Source organism: Bos grunniens, chromosome 1, assembly GCF_055505025.1.
Source record: "Bos grunniens cultivar Pamir isolate PY7600 chromosome 1, Bosgru_T2T1.0, whole genome shotgun sequence".
Classification (NCBI taxonomy): domain Eukaryota; kingdom Metazoa; phylum Chordata; class Mammalia; order Artiodactyla; family Bovidae; genus Bos; species Bos grunniens.
In genome coordinates this window covers 31,842,794-31,859,674 of record NC_141165.1, presented here as the reverse complement: position 1 = coordinate 31,859,674, position 16,881 = coordinate 31,842,794, and the positions used below count along the sequence as shown (strand labels likewise).

General features: G+C 43.8%; 1 protein-coding gene across 3 annotated transcripts in view; it reads left to right on the top strand.

The window, feature by feature from the left end:
• The window catches only part of SLC9A9 (solute carrier family 9 member A9), a 660,343-nt gene extending 657,887 nt beyond the window's left edge, over positions 1–2,456 (top strand). For all 3 annotated transcript variants that reach the window (XM_086385315.1, XM_086385488.1, XM_086385409.1), the window contains exon 16: positions 790–2,456. In XM_086385315.1, coding sequence (XP_086241441.1) covers positions 790–1,005 — 216 coding nt within the window. In that variant the 3' untranslated portion in view covers positions 1,006–2,456. The remainder of the gene's footprint in view (positions 1–789) is intronic.
• Positions 2,457–16,881: the final 14,425 nt, after the last annotated feature.

Below are 16,881 nucleotides of genomic sequence, written 5' to 3'. Positions count from 1 at the left end.
AGCAGTTTCAGCCTCACTTGGAAATTTGTTTTAAACAAAGATTCTCAGGCCCCACCTCAGAATAGTATCTGGGCTTCAAGGAGTGATTCCTGTACAGGCTGAAGTTCGAAACCACTGACCTAAGATCACCTAACCAGGGCTCATTCTACAGGGAATTCTGTGATGTCTTCCCAAAGCCAATGAAAGAAAACTTGAGATTTTAATTCCTTTTCTTCAAGGGGAGGACAACTTAATTGGCCAGATCTAGTTGGTTTCCACCATTACCCACCATGGAAACTTCCAACCACTTTTAGCCTTGGGATACTCATCCCATTTGAAACTTTTCAAAGAAAATATAGCAGACATTGAGTTAAAATATTAAAACCAATACTGGTGCATTCCAAAACCAATATTGGGAATCATTCTGTACTCTGAGGTCAAACGATTCTAAAAACTCCTCTCATCCAGGTTAGATACCCATTCAAAACATCGATAGCATTTTATTCTAACTCCTCTTTAGCATTTTATTTAACCCACAGACATGCTCAATTGGCACACGTTCTCTTACTGATGAGACTTGGAGACTTCTTATGATTGTGTGATGATGTCCATCTTCAAGGTCATCTTAGAAATGTTTCACAACTCCTGCGGACATGGAAAAGGTTATATGCGGCATACCAGAAACTTCAGCCAAGTCAAGACAGGACAGTGTAAAAACGAAAATGAACATCCTGTTCTCCTATACTGCAGGACTGCCATTGTCTTCTGCTTTTATCAAGTGAACTCTCTCTCTTTCTCTCCAAAATCTAGGAACATCTCAAAGAGGATGATGAATGCATTGTAAACCAGGATGAGCTTGCCATGAATTACCAGGAGCAAGGCACCTCACCCTGCAACCCTCCCAGGGAGGACCAGAAAGCTTCACCCCAGACTCCAAGCAAGGAAAACATTTACGAGGGGGACCTTGGCCTGGGAAGCTATGAACTCAAGCTTGAGAAAACTCCTAGTCAATCCCAGATGAACTGATGGGCGTGAACAGCGCAGACATGATCACAGGTCATGCAGGGCTCACTGAGGAATATAAGCCAAGCTGATGAGGCCAAGTGCATGGAAAGAGGCTGGAAAGTATATGAAGGGCAGAAAGGAGAGATTCAAAACATACATCCTCTGGTGCCCACAGAAATGAGAATTTATTATCATCCCTCTATATTAGGCAACTGATTTAAGTTTTAGACAGTGCCATTTTTATTAATGAATTGGGGAAGGTGGGGGGGTGGGGGGTGTGGGGATAGGAGACAGGCGGCTAGTTGCTGGAAGGATGAAACAGTTGTTCTTGTGTCTGCAAGGTATTTCTTTCTGTGTACAGCTCTCCTGACCCTTCCCTCAGATTTGAGATTCTATTCCCTCATTAGGGAGAGGTTTAAAACTCTGTTTAAAAAGAGTTTCTGAGCTTAAACGCGTGGCTCCTAAGCTGAAGGGAATACCCATGTATTCAGGAAGTGACACGTTTTCATGTTTAGAACCTAGGGTCCCACTCGCTCCTAGTGATCCAGGGCTATTTGTGCAGATAAGTGCTCCACACCACTGCTGATGGCCTTGGTGCGTGGGGACCCCTGTCCTCCTGGGCATCATCTTCAAGCGGCTCCTGCCGCTACTTGAAGGGGTGGGTTCCTGATAGCTGGGAAGCACTCCGCACTAAACGCAATGCCGCTTTCCACCTTGGCGGGACCCCTTCCAGGGACAGTGGGGTTCTCTTCCCCGCACCAGGTTTCAGCTTTCCTATCCTTGCTTGCATTCGAGTCACTTCCTGGCTCTGTGGCAGGTCCTTCTGTCTGTGGGGCGATGAGATCCCATAGCCCAGGCTCCTCTCCAATTATAGTTCCACCTGAGAACAGCCGCGCGGTGCGGGAGCTAGAAGAGCAGGACTGCGCATGCGCAGAGCCCCCCCACCCGGCCCCCGCCCTCGCCCCCGGCAGCGCCAAGGACACAGCATCAGCACCCTCCTCACAAGACTGGCTCGTGGCCTGTGGCGGAGAGACCAACACAACAGCTTTTAATTCAGCTGCACGACCTGTGCCTTTATGCCATTAAGATACCTCAAACCCAGCTTCTCTTGAAATAACAGATGTTCATATCAGACCCCAAAAAGGTCAGCCCAAAAAGGGCAGCCCGAGTCATAGGTGCCCAGGTTCTGAAGAGTCTGCATCTGAGGGTGAGCATCTTCGTGGGGCCCAAAGCTTGAAAGTAACATATGCTTTGCTGACGAGTCTTTAGGCTTTCGACACGAACCATGGAGGTGCCGGGTACGCCGCTATGCACAGCAATCCTCTTGCTTTCTAAACGGTAGAATCCAGGGCACAAATTATTTTCTACTCAGCTAAGAATATCCTGGTCATTCCAGATAAATATGGCAAGCGGTAGAGCATGAAGTTTTCTAATTTGACTTAATCCTAATAAAACTTTGTTATAAAGTACAATTGTGTTCGCTAGTACATTATTTTAAAACGTCCTTTACTGTCCTGGGACTTACCTTGTAGCTCAGTCGGTTTACCGACTGCAATGCAAGAGACCCAGGTTCGATTCCTGGATCTCCAGGGAACATCCCCTGGAGAAAGAAATGGAAATCCACTCTAGTATTCTTGCCTGGAGAATCCCCATGGAGAGAGGAGCCTGGCCCACTACAGTCCATGGGGTCTTAAGAGCCGGCCACGACTTAGTGACTAAACCACCATCTACTGTCCTTGCTAATTGGCAGTGCTAAGCCCTTACTCTTGAAGTGCCAGGTAAAAGGTGATGCAAGGGAGATGCAGGCATCCTCTGGCCGGGAAGAGTCATGGGAGTTTCTGGCCGAGTCAGTGATGCATGCAGAGAGCAAGAGGCTGGGAGGACATAAGGGAAGGTGGGATCAGACAGAGGAGAGCACCTCCTCCTTTCACAGGACAGGGGACCAGAAACCAAAAAGAGCTCCAAAAATAGGGGAGGAGGGACTAGAGGAGAAAGGACCAAAGGAAGGGCAAAAGAGAAAGGTTCATCTTAACTTCTGCCTTTATCATGTGAAAGGAAGGGACGGGAACTCATATTTTGTTTCTTTCCTTTTGCACGGAAAAAGACACACCAAGGAAAGAGAAGATCCCCCTGAAACAGACAAATGTGAGTGGGGGCAGAAGTGGAAAGGAGGGAGAGAAATATGACATGCTGGATAAAAATGAGGTGGGGTGAAGAGGGAAAGATACACAGTCTAACCCAGCACCAACTTGCTAAGATGGCAGAGTAAAAATAGCCTCCTAGCCACAGGCAAAGCTCTCTTCTGCTTGGAAAAAGAATCTTTTTTCCAGCTAAACATCCTGAACCGTTACCCACAGGAGATTGTGCATGTGTGCTCAGTCGTGTCTGACTCTTTGCAACCCCATGGACTGTAGCCCCACCAGGCTCCTCTAACCATGGAATTTCCCATGTAAGAATACTGGAGTGGGTTGCCATTTCCTTCTCCAGGGGATCTTCCCAACCCAGGGATTGAACCTGTGTCTCCTGCATTGGCAGGCAGATTCTTTACCTACTGTGCCACCTGGGAAGCCCCACAAGAAGATTGAGGGCTTCTTAATCTGGGTTGGACCACTTATCCCAGTGACTCCAGGTAGGTATGATATTGGGAGTTTGAGGAAATTGTGTCCCACCCCATAAGACAGAATTCTAGCTTCAAGATGTAATAACCAGCCTCCTTCCCTCTGAGTCAGCCCAAGACCAGAACAGAGGCTAACTGGTGAACCAGCCAGCAATTTATAAACCCCAAATTCCCTTTTTTCCCCTGTTGTGAAGAAAAATAATTTATGATCTTAAGAAATGCTCCGTGCTTTGATTATAGCATCTGGGTTATGCAATTCAAGCCTATTATTTACTTCCAGTTTCTAGTGAATAATAAAGGCAAAGGAGCTTTATTCAAACCACTAATGCTTGCATTCACTATTAGAGCTTTAAACAGCACCCTAATTAATTGGTTTATGGTTCTTCTTTGAACTTCTTACCATATATACGTCACACATACACACACGCGCACACACACACACAGTAGCTCTCACTGTCAGGGTCCCAGCTAACACCTCTGTAGTTTTCTGCCTGGTACTCAGCACATGTCTGAACGAGTTTGAAGCCCGGTGGCAAATGCTGTCATGGTCTTCATTCATAAAGTTTCTAGAAACTTCTTGGAGGACAACTTAATGGTATAAATCAAAGCTGAAAATTCAAATACTCTTTGACCCACCAGTTTTATGGGCAAAATTTTGATTCCAGATATTTGAGGATTTTGTACATACAAAGGATATTTATTAAAACAAATGAATTGCTACCCTGGTTAAATAAAACATGCCACAGGCATCTCATGAAACAGCATCATATGTACTGATATGGAATCATCTCCAAGATATATTGCTAAAGAAGACCAAAGAAGAAGAAGAAGAAGCCAGTATGACTGGCTCTTAAGAATTGAAGAGAGACCTAATAGTTTTGTATCTTTTGGGTTTTGTACACTGTTCAGTTCAGTTCAGTTCAGTCACTCAGTCGTGTCCAACTCTTTGCAACTGCATGAATCGCAGCACGCCAGGCTTCCCTGTCCATCACCAACTCCTGGAGTTCACTCAGACTCACGTCCATCGAGTCAGTGATGCCACCCAGCCATCTCATCTTCTGTCGTCCCCTTCTCCTCCTGCCCCCAATCCCTCCCAGAATCAGACTCTTTTCCAATGAGTCAACTCTTCGCATGAGGTGGCCAAAGTACTGGAGTTTCAGCTTTAGCATCATTCCTTCCAAAGAAATCCCAGGGCTGATCTCTTTCAGAATGGATTGGTTGGATCTCCTTGCAGTCCAAAGGACTCTCAAGAGTCTTCTCCAACACCATAGTTCAAAAGCACCAAATCTTCGGCGCTCAGCCTTCTTCACAGTCCAACTCTCACATCCATACCTGACCACAGGAAAAACCATAGCCTTGACTAGATGGACCTTTGTTGGCAAAGTAATGTCTCTGCTTTTGAATATACTATCTAGGTTGGTCATAACTTTCCTCCAAGGAGTAAGCGTCTTTTAATTCATGGCTGTGGTCACCATCTGCAGTGATTTTGGAGCCCAGAAAAATAAAGTCTGCCACTGTTTCCACTGTTTCCCCATCTATTTCCCATGAAGTGATAGGACTGGATGCCATGACCTTGTACACTGTAGATGCATTATTTATTCAAAATAATAATGAGAAGAAAAAAATTCCTATGAAATAACACATTGAGGTGCTGAGCTAAAATAGGAAGTACGGACTGGAAAAGCTATTTTACAACACAGTCTTTGAGACCTTGAGAATACCAAGTATAGCATCAATAGTACCAAGAGCTTCTGGTTTATTCATTTGTATCACTCAACACATATGGATGCAAACTATATTAAAGGTCTTTAAAATTCAAAGACATGTGACTCAGTCTCATCAAATATCTAGAAAAAGACAGACACTATAAGGTATCTAGACATATGATAAAGGTATAGTAACCAAAACACTGTAGTATTGGCTCAGAAATAAGCAAAGAGAACAAGAAAATCTGCTACAAAGGACAGAAACAAATTCATGACCTGTATTTAGAAACTTAGTTCATAAAAAATGTCATTTCAACTTGGGAGAATAGATGAACAGACTATTAACCAATAAACAGTATAGACCAATTTGACATTCAGTATGGAAAAAATAAGAAAATTAGGTAATACTCTGAACATACACAAAATTAAATTCCAAGTAACTTTAAGAGTTAAATGGAAAAAGTAAACCTGCAGGATAACAAAAATATAAAATAAAATATGGATATGCATACGGATGGTCTTCCTGAGAAAGATACAAACGAAAAACAAAGAATGATACATTTGACTACACAAAAATATAAAATTTCTTATAATTAAAAACACAACAAGCAAAATTTTTAAATGAAGCAGAGAAAACTATACATATTCGTTGTTTGTGTGACTAAGGATTATTCTTCAAATTATACAAAGAACTCTTACTGATGCATGAGGAAAAAAAAATTTCTGAATACAAAAATATGTCAAGAGTATGTAGAATCAGATATCCAGACTTCTTCTTTTATGCTTCCCTGTAGAAAAGAAATGCTTGGCATTTATGCATGAGGAGGTATACAAAATGATATTCATTGTGACACAGTTATTACAAAATACTGGCAGAGATGGGGAATATCCATCAATAGCAGGGGTTAACTAAACTGTATTATACCCGTATTCTGCAGCAGTTATACTCTCTGTAGAGATGGACCTATACACATAAACTCACATGGAAATATTTTCAAGATAAATTGTTAGTGAAAAAGTCTGGACTGACTCCCAGCAGACTGATAACAAGATGAGGAATGAGAATAGGAGAGCTGAATCAAGAGAGCCTTTTGGTTTATCTGCATTACTTTTAATTTTCACAATGATATTATTTTCATATATAATCAGCTCTTGCAGCTTTGGCTTCAAGATGGGGGAAGGCGGTGAAGGTGTGGTCAAGAAAGTTGTCATGGAGGAACTTACATCTGAGGGAGGTCTTGAAAGATGAGAGTGTTTGACCAAGCAGACATGATAGATGCTGAACTATGGGGCAAGAGGTGGGGTGGATCCTGTATTAATATTTCCAGTAATAACAGAATATGGAAAAGGCATTCCAATCAAAGGAGAGAACCTGGGCAAGAGGCAGAAGGGTGTGAAGCAGAGGGGTGTGAAGCATTAGAGGAACTATACATCATTCCACATGGTACTATTCATGTGTTTGAACACAGAAAAATGGAAGAATAAAAGATAATTCTGGAAATGTAAATCAGATAAAGTAGTCTGAGCCATGATCCTTTGAGAATGGGGAGCTATTGAAATATTGTAAACAGGGAAGAAAATTACATGCATTGTGAGGAGATGGAATACCAGGAAGACTGCGTATTGGTACAATAGCTCAGTTAGGACGTTATTATTTCACTGGCCCAGGAGAGAGACGATGAGAGGCTCAACTAAGGCAGAATCCAGGAGGACAGAGAGGAGGCAGCTTCTAGACGGGTTTCAGAACTAGAGTCAACAAAGCTGGTAACTGGATATGGAAGGTGAGGAAGCTGGGGGAGCGCAAAAGGACCCCATATTTAAGGTTTAGGTGACAATAGGTTGATGACTCCATTCACCAAGGGTTTTAGAAGGAGGAACAAAGAAAAGCTGATGAATTCAGCTCTGGATATGCTGAGTCTGAGGTTCTTAGGCAGAGCTTCATGGAGCCATCCAGAGGTTTACAAGAATCTGAAGTTTAAGGAAAAGGTCCAGGCTGGAAGTATGTGTTTGGAAGGAGAAGGTGTGCATCGGAGCCTCACTGAAAAGTTTCTCAACTGCCGCATGATTTTCCTCACCTCTCTCTAAGAAAGAGATTCTGATATGCCCTCCTCACCAAAGGACCATGTCAGAGTCTCCAAGAGGACAAGCAGATCTTTCCTCAAAAGGCCCCATAGATGATCCTTACTCAATCCTTGGGGAGAACCACTGATGGTAAGAAAAAAGGGAATCAGACAGAGGCTGAAAGGTGCTCCATTCAGTGGATGGACAGAGCATGCACCTGTGAAAAGAGCCCTGGACAAGCCCTCACTGAGAATTCAGGAAGTGCTGCATGCCCATGGAACAGGGAACTAGCTTGGACAGACTTTCATCTCTACTGCTACTGTGTTCGTGGTCTTGTACCATGACCCTGCCTCTCCTCAGCTATGATAGTTTCATGTGTCAACGTGGCTAGGACATAATCCCCATTCAATCAAACATTAATCTAGATCTTGCTGTGGATGCATATTTTCAGATGTAATTAACATCTGCCCTCAGTTGACTAGGCCAGCTAATCTGGGTGGGCCTGCTTCAGTCAGTCAAAGGCCTCATGAGTGGCAAGAAGGTTTCTGAGAAGTTCTGCCTATGACCCCAGTGCCAGCTCATAGCAGAGACTCCCAGACTGGGTACCCTGAGAGCTGACTTGCCAAGCTATGTCCCCCTTTACCTGGTCTCTCCACCCTCGTTTTCCCCTCCCCCCTCCTTCCAGATTGGAACAGAAGGACAAAGAAGGCTAGAAGAGGAATGTATTTCACAAAATAAATGAAACAGATAGATTACCTGATCAATTCAAATGTTTTTGAAAGCAGCACTTCAGAGATTTGTTTCTTATAAGAAACCATACAATATTCTGATTTACACATGATGTTGCCCCGATTTCTTACCCCTTCTCCATACATAGCACAGTTCAAGGATAGCTGATGTTTATAGCATGGTCCTGAAGTACAATCTCAAAGTACTTGTGTGATTAGCCAAGAAGCCTTCAAGTGTGTGTTTGTCCTTCAGAGCAGGCTTGGTGTGGAGGAGGTTGCCAGGAATAAGACGCCTACCTGTGGAAGCTTCCATATGCTTCCCAAATATTGGCCATCAACCTTTCATTCATTCAGTTTAACAAACATTTATCAGATACTTATAATATACGGCTGATAATCAAAGTTAGGAATTGCCAGTGTCAGCATCATTAATGGGATCAGTAAAGATGGGACAGATAAGCAATGGTGAGTCCCAGAAAGCACATTAATTCAAAGACATCTTGGCCCATTGCATCACCCCATCATGCAGATTGATTCGTTTTAGCAAAGAGTGAGGAGGAAAGAGAAGCTCCAACAAGTCAGGCTGGAGATAAAGGAGGGAACTGGGCCATACAGGGGTCAGTGTCTCTGCATCTCAGCATCCTCCTCTCTGCCCCCTCTCCCCTGGGAACAGATCAGTGGGAAGCAAACAGCTCAGCAAGGACCAAGTGCAAGAGACCAATTCGAATGCCCCCAACCTCAAGATGTGGCCTAAGCAATGCAGTTATATGGTGGAACTTACCCTTCAGCAACTGAAGGTCTCCAGGGAACCCTCGGTTAACCAAAGTCACCAGGCCACCCTCCCTGAAACCCTGCTGTCCACTCACCATCTTGCAGATGGCCAGCATTCAGGAGTGCTGATTTATCAGAACTGAACTGAATTCAGTCCTGGGTTGGTTGTACCTGGCATCATGCCATCATTTTCCTAGAAAAAGGAAAAGTGTCAAAAGGAAGAAAAGGAAACAAATATTAGTTGATTTTTTGCTATAGGCCTCACTTTTCCATATACAATATCTCATCTCAACCTATAACCACTCTGGGAGCATCACATTTAAACCCCACTTGATGTGCATGGACCTGGGAAACAGGAATGTTAAGTCCTGGCCTTAGATCATGTAGTTGACTCATGGCAGAGGGGAGTTTTGAACCCAGAACCCTATAGTTTCAAAGATCCTGACTCTTCCCCAATCATACTGGACTGCAGGCTGACACAGCACAAGACTGTCAATAGACACTAAGAACCCTTGATGTCCCAGCATCAGGGGTAGAAAACCAAACAGATGTATCTCAGCTTCATGGAGTTTACAGTGATCAGACAAGTATATTTTTAGTGGTTTTATTTTAAGTTTATTTATTTTTGGCTGCAGTGGGTCTTCAGTGCTATGCATGGGCTTTTCCTAGTTGTGTTGAGTGAGGGTTTCTCTTGTTGCAGAACACAGGCTCTAGGCAGCACGTGGGCTCAGTAGTCACAGCTTGAGGACTCTAGAGTGCAAACTCAGTAGTTGTGGAGCAGGGGTTTAGCTGCTCCTCAGCACGTGGGATCTTCCCAGACCAGGAATGGAACCCATGTCCTCTGCATGGGCAGGCAGATTCTTAATCACGGGACCACCAGGGAAGTCCCAGACAAGAATTATGGTACTGGTTGGACACCGGATGGACCAGGAGAGCTTACAAACTCCTAATGCCTGGATCTACCCACTGGATCCTGACTTGACTGGTCTGGGCTGTAGCCTGAACATCAGGATGTCTTAAATCTTCCCAGATGATTCTGATGTGCAGCCAAGGTTGCAAACCACTAGATGAAAGGGACTTTGGAAGTGGTTAGAGATGTCATCCAGTTGCAGAAAATCATCAAAGGGGAAGTGGTGGTTGAGATGGGCAGTAAAAGCTGGCAGTGTGGGGGAGACCATCTAGGGAAAGGGAGGAACAGGGCAAGATGTGACAGCAGGGGGCATGGACCCATCCATGGCATCCCACGTACTGGGGTAACAAGGAAGCACACACTGGCTGAGAGGCAGTTGAGAGGTGGTGGGGTACTGCTCTCATTTTGTGTCTAATTCTGAACCCGGGCTATAACTACGCGCATAGCCAAGACCACTGTCCAGTTAGAAAAGCACCAACTCACAAAACCTGTGAATCATCAAGTTCTAAATCCCTAGCAGGCAACACATTTGGGAGCCACAGCTGCTGCCTGAACAAAAGAAAGAAAAAATAACTGCTCCCTTCAAGCCTCCGTGACCGTGCAACGTCATCCACCAAATCATTTCAAATTGTCTCCTTTTCATAACACTGGGTCCAAAGATATGAGCTGCATCCAAGCTGGCCTTGGTCCCCAAGTGCATCCTTTTGCTGGTAAAACCTTGAGCCAAGGTTTTTTTTTTTTGCTTGGTAAGACCAAGAGCCAACCTGGCCCTCACTGTCCCCCACAATCTGTGCCAGCTAGAAGTGAAGAGATGACTCTATTCAGTCAGCACAGCAAACGCTTCCTTCCCTCCCTTCTAGGCTCTCTGGCTGGTCTAATAATTAAAGTGACATAAGACAGATACACAGGAGAAAAACAAATTTTGTACAGTGGGAGCCTTGTAAAAATATGAGATTCCCAGCAGTCAGGTAATTGAGGTTTAAACACCTTCCTGAGCTAAGGAGAAGGGAGGAGGGACCTGGGCTTCAAAGGGGGAAGAAGATAATTCTCAGGAAGATGGGAAGAACCAAGGCTTGGGAACAAATGTTTTGCCACACCATACAGATGAGTCTTTTGAATATAAAATTCCTCTCTGCTGATAGCTCTCTTCCTGGTACGGGCCTCTATCTAAATTCTTTTAAGCAGCTTAAAGGGGAGGTAAAAAGCTCTTCCTGAGTCTGTGTGCATGCATGGTAAGTCGCTTCAGTCATGTCCGAATTGGTGGGACCCCATGGACTGTAGCCCGCCAGGCTCCTCTGTCCATGGGATTCTCCAGGCAAGAATATTGGAGTGGGTTGCCATTTCCTCCTCCAGGGGATCTTTCCAACCCAGGCTTTGAAACTGCATCTCTTATGTCTCCTGCATTGGCAGGCGGGTTCTTTACCACTAGTGCCACCTGGGAAGCCCCTTCCTGAGTCTGCTGAGTCCCATTGTCTTTAGCTGAAAATACTCCACATGGCAAAGTGGCACCTTCCAGGCGGCTTATTCTGTCCCCCCATTTCCTGTTCAGCTGGTGTGGCTGCCACCCTTAAAAGCCTGCAAGGCTGCTGTTCTTTATTAGGAGAGGAAGAACACCCTCCTGACATCCATCTTAGGAAGGGGTGTCTAGAGCATCACCTCTCAAACTTTCATGTACATTTGAATGCCCTGATGGTGGTGGTTTAGTCACTATGTTCTGTCCAACTCTTGCAACCCCATGGGCTGAGCCCTCCAGGTTCTTCTGTCCATGGGATTCTCCAGGCAAGAATACTGGAGTGGATTTCCTTCTTCATGGGGATCTTCCTGACCCAGGAATCAAACCCAGGTCTCCTGCATTGCAGGCATATTCTTTACCAAATGGGCTACCAGGGAATGTCCTGAGGACTTGGTTAAATGCAGATTCAGATTCCGAAGGTCTCAGATGGGACCTGAGTTTCTACATCTCCAGCCAGCTCCTGGTTGATGCTAATCTGCCAGTCCCTGGACCACACTTTGAGTAGCTGGGGGCCGAAGCAGTGTTTCTCGGGCTTGGACTCAGTTAACAGGCAGTCTTTATCTGTCAAAGGGTCTGCAAGCAGTTTGGCGATTTTCAGAAATAAAGTGACAGAACGATTCGATTCATATGAACTGTGATATTAACTGATTTTCACAAAAATCCTTCTATTTTTCAAGTTTGTCCATGTCTCGTAAGGGTGGTATTGCTTTTTTCCCCCTAGTTACTCCTCACTTCACTTTTCAATTATCTAACCCTCAGTTTGGAAGGCACAGCTCAACTTGACTAACATCTTTTCTCACGTGGGAAAAATGGCTATGTTTGTCATATACGCATTTCGGTCATCAGTACTGTGTCACCATATTCCCAAAAATGGATCGCGACTCCAAAGTAGTTCATTGGAGCATAAAAGTAGGGATAGAAATAGTTATGTAAATACTGTGATTCAAAATGTTATATATATATATATATATATATAGGTAGCAAACAAGACTCAAACGAGAGCTTGGTTCTGTGGTTCCAGCAGCTAACCAGGCAGGTGAACCCATAAGATGACGACTGCAAGTAAGCAGCACAAACAGAAAACATCTGAAATTCAGCTATCAGGTCACCCTTCCCTCAGAAGACATCATCTTTTACAAAATTTGTCAGAGGAGAACATAAAGCTTTACCTTTACTTCAGAGCACAGAGGGAAACTCCTTTTGCCTTCTATGGTAAAACCCTTGTATCTTTTTTAAATACAAATATACAAAATAATACATTTCAACACAAAATGTGTACTGGAATGCACAATTTTTTGTACACAATGTACTAAATGTGTACTGGAATGCACAATTAACAAATGTGGCCCAAAGCTGAAGACGAGTTAGAGTTATAAGCCACAGAATCACGATTCAAAGTTGTATGCCCCATAGCAAAAAATGGATCAAACTATACTTTCACCAAAATGTGTATTAAACCAGTTTAATTATAAATACTCTGCTTAGAGGGAAAACAAGAGTAAACATCAGGACGTGATTCTTGAGGTGAAAAGCCTACATGATCTTTGAGTTTGTAAGTGGGCATCTTCAGTTGGGCAATACCACCAGTGAAAAGAATATGAATCAGCTCTATGCTTATGTGAAATAAAGTTTTTTTTAAAAAAAATGCCCTGTACGTTTTTATTCTCTTTGTTACTAAAAACCTCTGCTACAGAAAAGACTCAATTTTGAAATGATTATTTTGCTCCTGGTGAGGTAGACCAAGAAAGGTTTGCTTGAGTCATGCTGACAAAACAGCTATGTGGCCAGGGAGGCCTTTGCCGGGCAAATAGAAATGTGCATATACACACTGCATCATTCAGAGAGAAACTCAATGGTCACCAACTTTTATTCTACAAATATTTAACGAGTACCTACACTATGTCAGGCACGGTGGCAGGTGCATAGGATCATGAGCAAACAAAGCAAAGTTTCCTATCCTACTAAAGCTTACCTTCTAGCAGAAAAAGACAAATTTTAACAGTGACTGTCTGGAAGATGACCAAGCAATAGCATCATTATGGGGAGGAAATAGAGCAGTGCAAGGCAGGTCAAGAACACAAGGGGGCTTCCCTGATGGCCCAGGGGCTAAGACTCCACGCTCCCAATGCAGGGGGTTCAGGTTTGATCTCTGGTCAGGAAACTGGATCCCCCGTGCCGCAACTAAGGATCTTGTGTGCCACAACGAAGATCGAAGATCCTGAGTCCTGCAACTAAGACCTGGCACAGCCAAATAAATAAATAAAATTTTTAAGAAAAGGATGAGGAGAAGCATGGAAGTTGGGGTTTTAAATAGGATGATCAGAGTCAGCCTCTCTGAGAAGGTGGCATTTGAGCAAAGACCATGGAGAGATACCTGAAGGAAGAGAGTTCTAGACTTGTTTAGAATGTTCAAGGACAGCAGTGAAGTATGTGTAGCTAGAGGAGAGCTAGTGAGGAGGCTTATGGAAGTCGAAGTCAGGGAGGAGATGAGTAGGGAGAAGTAGTTCATATGTGTTCCTATAAAAATTTCTGGTTGACCCTTAGTGAAATGAGAACCAATGGCAGGGGCAACACATAACTGGCAAAATCTGGCTGCTAAAATGACCATTCCATCTGCTGTGATGAAAACAGACTTTAGGGAGGTAATGACACAAATAAGGTATTTTGGTCAGCTGTTGCTGCATAACAAACAAGTTCAAAAATCTCAGCTATACAAACGGTATGCATGTATTTAGCTCATGTGTCATGAGTCATTGTTGGGGAGATCTGTTAATCCAGATTGGATCCAGCTGGGGTGGCTCCACTGGTCTAGCCTGCTGTACCTCCCATCCTTGTCTGGGACCAGCAGGCTAGACCTGGAATTTTCTTTTCATGAGAATCATTGGCATGTAGATGGTATTGTAAGCCATAATAGTGATGTAACAAAAAAGTTACATATCAAAATTGTGGCCACCAAGTGTAGAGTTTCTCAGTGTGACATGTTAAGCATGAACAGTAAATACTCTGACTCATCAAAACACTCTGACCGTCAAGGAGAAAGGAGCTCACAGGGTTTTGCTTTTTTTTTTAACGGATGATACGATTTTTTTCACTTTATGACTCTGGATTCCAGTAGAAACGTTTCTATAACTAATCACTTCAACTGTGTTGCTCAAGGTATTATCACAGGTGCACCTTCCATGTCTTGAACATCCTGAAGCTATCACTTCAGAGCTGAAATGCCATAATTCTTAATATTGGAAATGAAACATCAGATTTTTAAGAAACAAAGAGTTGTGAGGACAACTCCATCCCTGCAAGTAACTATTTGTCTAAACAATTTCTCTAGTCTTCTGATAGAAACATATGGCTTATTAATAGATATTAAAAACCCTATCTGAATATTACAAAAGAATGTGAAGAAAACTGACAAATAAAACCAAAGAATACATGAGGAATCCATTCCCCATCATCCTCCTTGTTGAAACATCCCTGTTTTCACAGTAGGACTAATTGACAAGAGGGCTGATGGGCCCAAGATGATAATGAGAAAAAGCCCTTTAACTTGGGGTTCTTGTCCTTCCTTTTCAGATATTCAGAACTATCTGACAGAGTCACCCTACACATCCCTCCATTACCAAACACATAATTATGAGTAAGGGTTTTCAAATTTAGTAGAAACACAAACCCAAAAGCAGTAGATTACAGGGGATTTCATTTGTGCCCCAAACTCTCCCCCACTGAATAGATACATTATACATGTCTGTATATGTATATGGACATACATTAGTGACGGATGGTAGACTATATCATGTCTCTTGCCAAGACAAAACTATTGTTTCACATTTCAAATGCATTTTCACTTTCCTTTTTTAAAAAAATTGTGTTACCCCTTTTTTCTATGAAAATAGTGGCCCATAGACACATCAAATGGCTTCTAGGTTGTCGAATACTAAAAAATACATGCCAAGAAGCTGAAAATAAACCCAATTCAGTCACTCACCTACCACCTACCTACCACTCACCTACCAGTCAGGTTATACTAAGTACTTTTGACAGATAGGCCCAGAAGAAGTAGGAGAGGCTTTCCATTTGAAGGGAAAAAAAGTTATTCCCAATAATTTTCAGTCCACAATACCCGACGGTGCCAATAAGCCAAGCTAGTTATAAGAAAGATGAAATAAGTACAGCCATAAAAACAGTGACCCATCCACATTAAAAAGAAAACACACACACACAACTCCATTTAACAGCTCAATTGAGATGACCTCTGGCCATCACACTTGTTCCAATGACAGCTCCTGCCTCCAACACCCACTAGACTTGGCCTTCTCCCGTGGCCTGGAAATGACAAGGGAATGGTGAGCTTTCTCTCTCAAGGCATCAGCATTTCATAAGCACTTATGGTGGCTCTCACCTCAAAAGAGCTCCTGCTCTGAGGGGTGAACTTTTCTCCAGCATATGTAATTAGCCCAATGATGCATCTCCCACAGTGTTCTGATCCTCTGGAGGGAAGCATTAGGAGGTCAAGTTCAAGCGAGGAAGGCAGGTAGCACAGCTGCCAAAGAAGAGAACAAGCCCTCTGTGGAGAGGGGGCTGGACCCCTGAGGGTCTCTGAACAAACACTGATGCCCTGGGAGACAGGACCATCGTTCGAACCTGATGGGCTGTGACTAAAGCGTTGACAGGGGTGGGGTGGAGGACAGAGAGTGCATGATTAGGCAGACTCCTCCCCTTCTGCCTTTCCCAGGAATTCTGAGCCAGATGAGGGCAGAGCCGGTGGTGATGGGAGAGAAAACAGGGGAGAGGAAAACCCAAAGCTCTGATAGGACCCGCCCCTGAAGGATGTCAGAGTCATTGAGGGTATGGGGGGGTGCTGTTGTTTCAACATAGTAAATGTTAATTAAACACAATTACAAGAAGCCATACCCAACCACACCTGAAATCTCAGTTGATTGAAGATGAGCAAGAAATCTTCTTGCTCAGCTAAGCAAGGGCTTCCTAGGTGGTGCTAGTGGTAAAGAACCCACGTGCCAATACAGGAGACATAAGAGAGCCTGGGTCCACTTGAAGAGGGCATGGCAACCCACTCCAGTGTTCTTGCCTGGAGAATCCCATGGACAGAGGAGCCTGGTGGGCTGCAGACCATGGGGTCGCAGAGAGTCGGACACGACTGAAGCAATATAGCACATAGCCAAGCAAAGTTGAGTTAACACAGAGGAGAGGGATGCTGGGACTGAGTGCCTTCACCAGTTGAGCTGTTCCCGAGTGTTCCATGTGTTTCTCTGTTCTAGATAGCTCAGAAACAGGAGGATTTAGCATTGCTGCAGAACACAGAGGACAATAACTTGAGTTTCTCAAGTTTTGAAGCTGAATTTTTATGCTTTTGAGAGTTCTGATCCAATTTCAGCACTTCAGTCCCTTCCCTGTTCAGGAATTTGGGGAAGAAGATGAATACACATCCTGAGTCCCTCACAGACACCCTGACTGTGCTCACGGGTCAGTTTCCTGTGAGGAGAGTAGACAGCCCCACTCCAGGGAAAGACAGAACCACGTATGTGTATAAGACATGGGAGTGACCATAGGACCCAGCAAACATTCAAGAATAGACT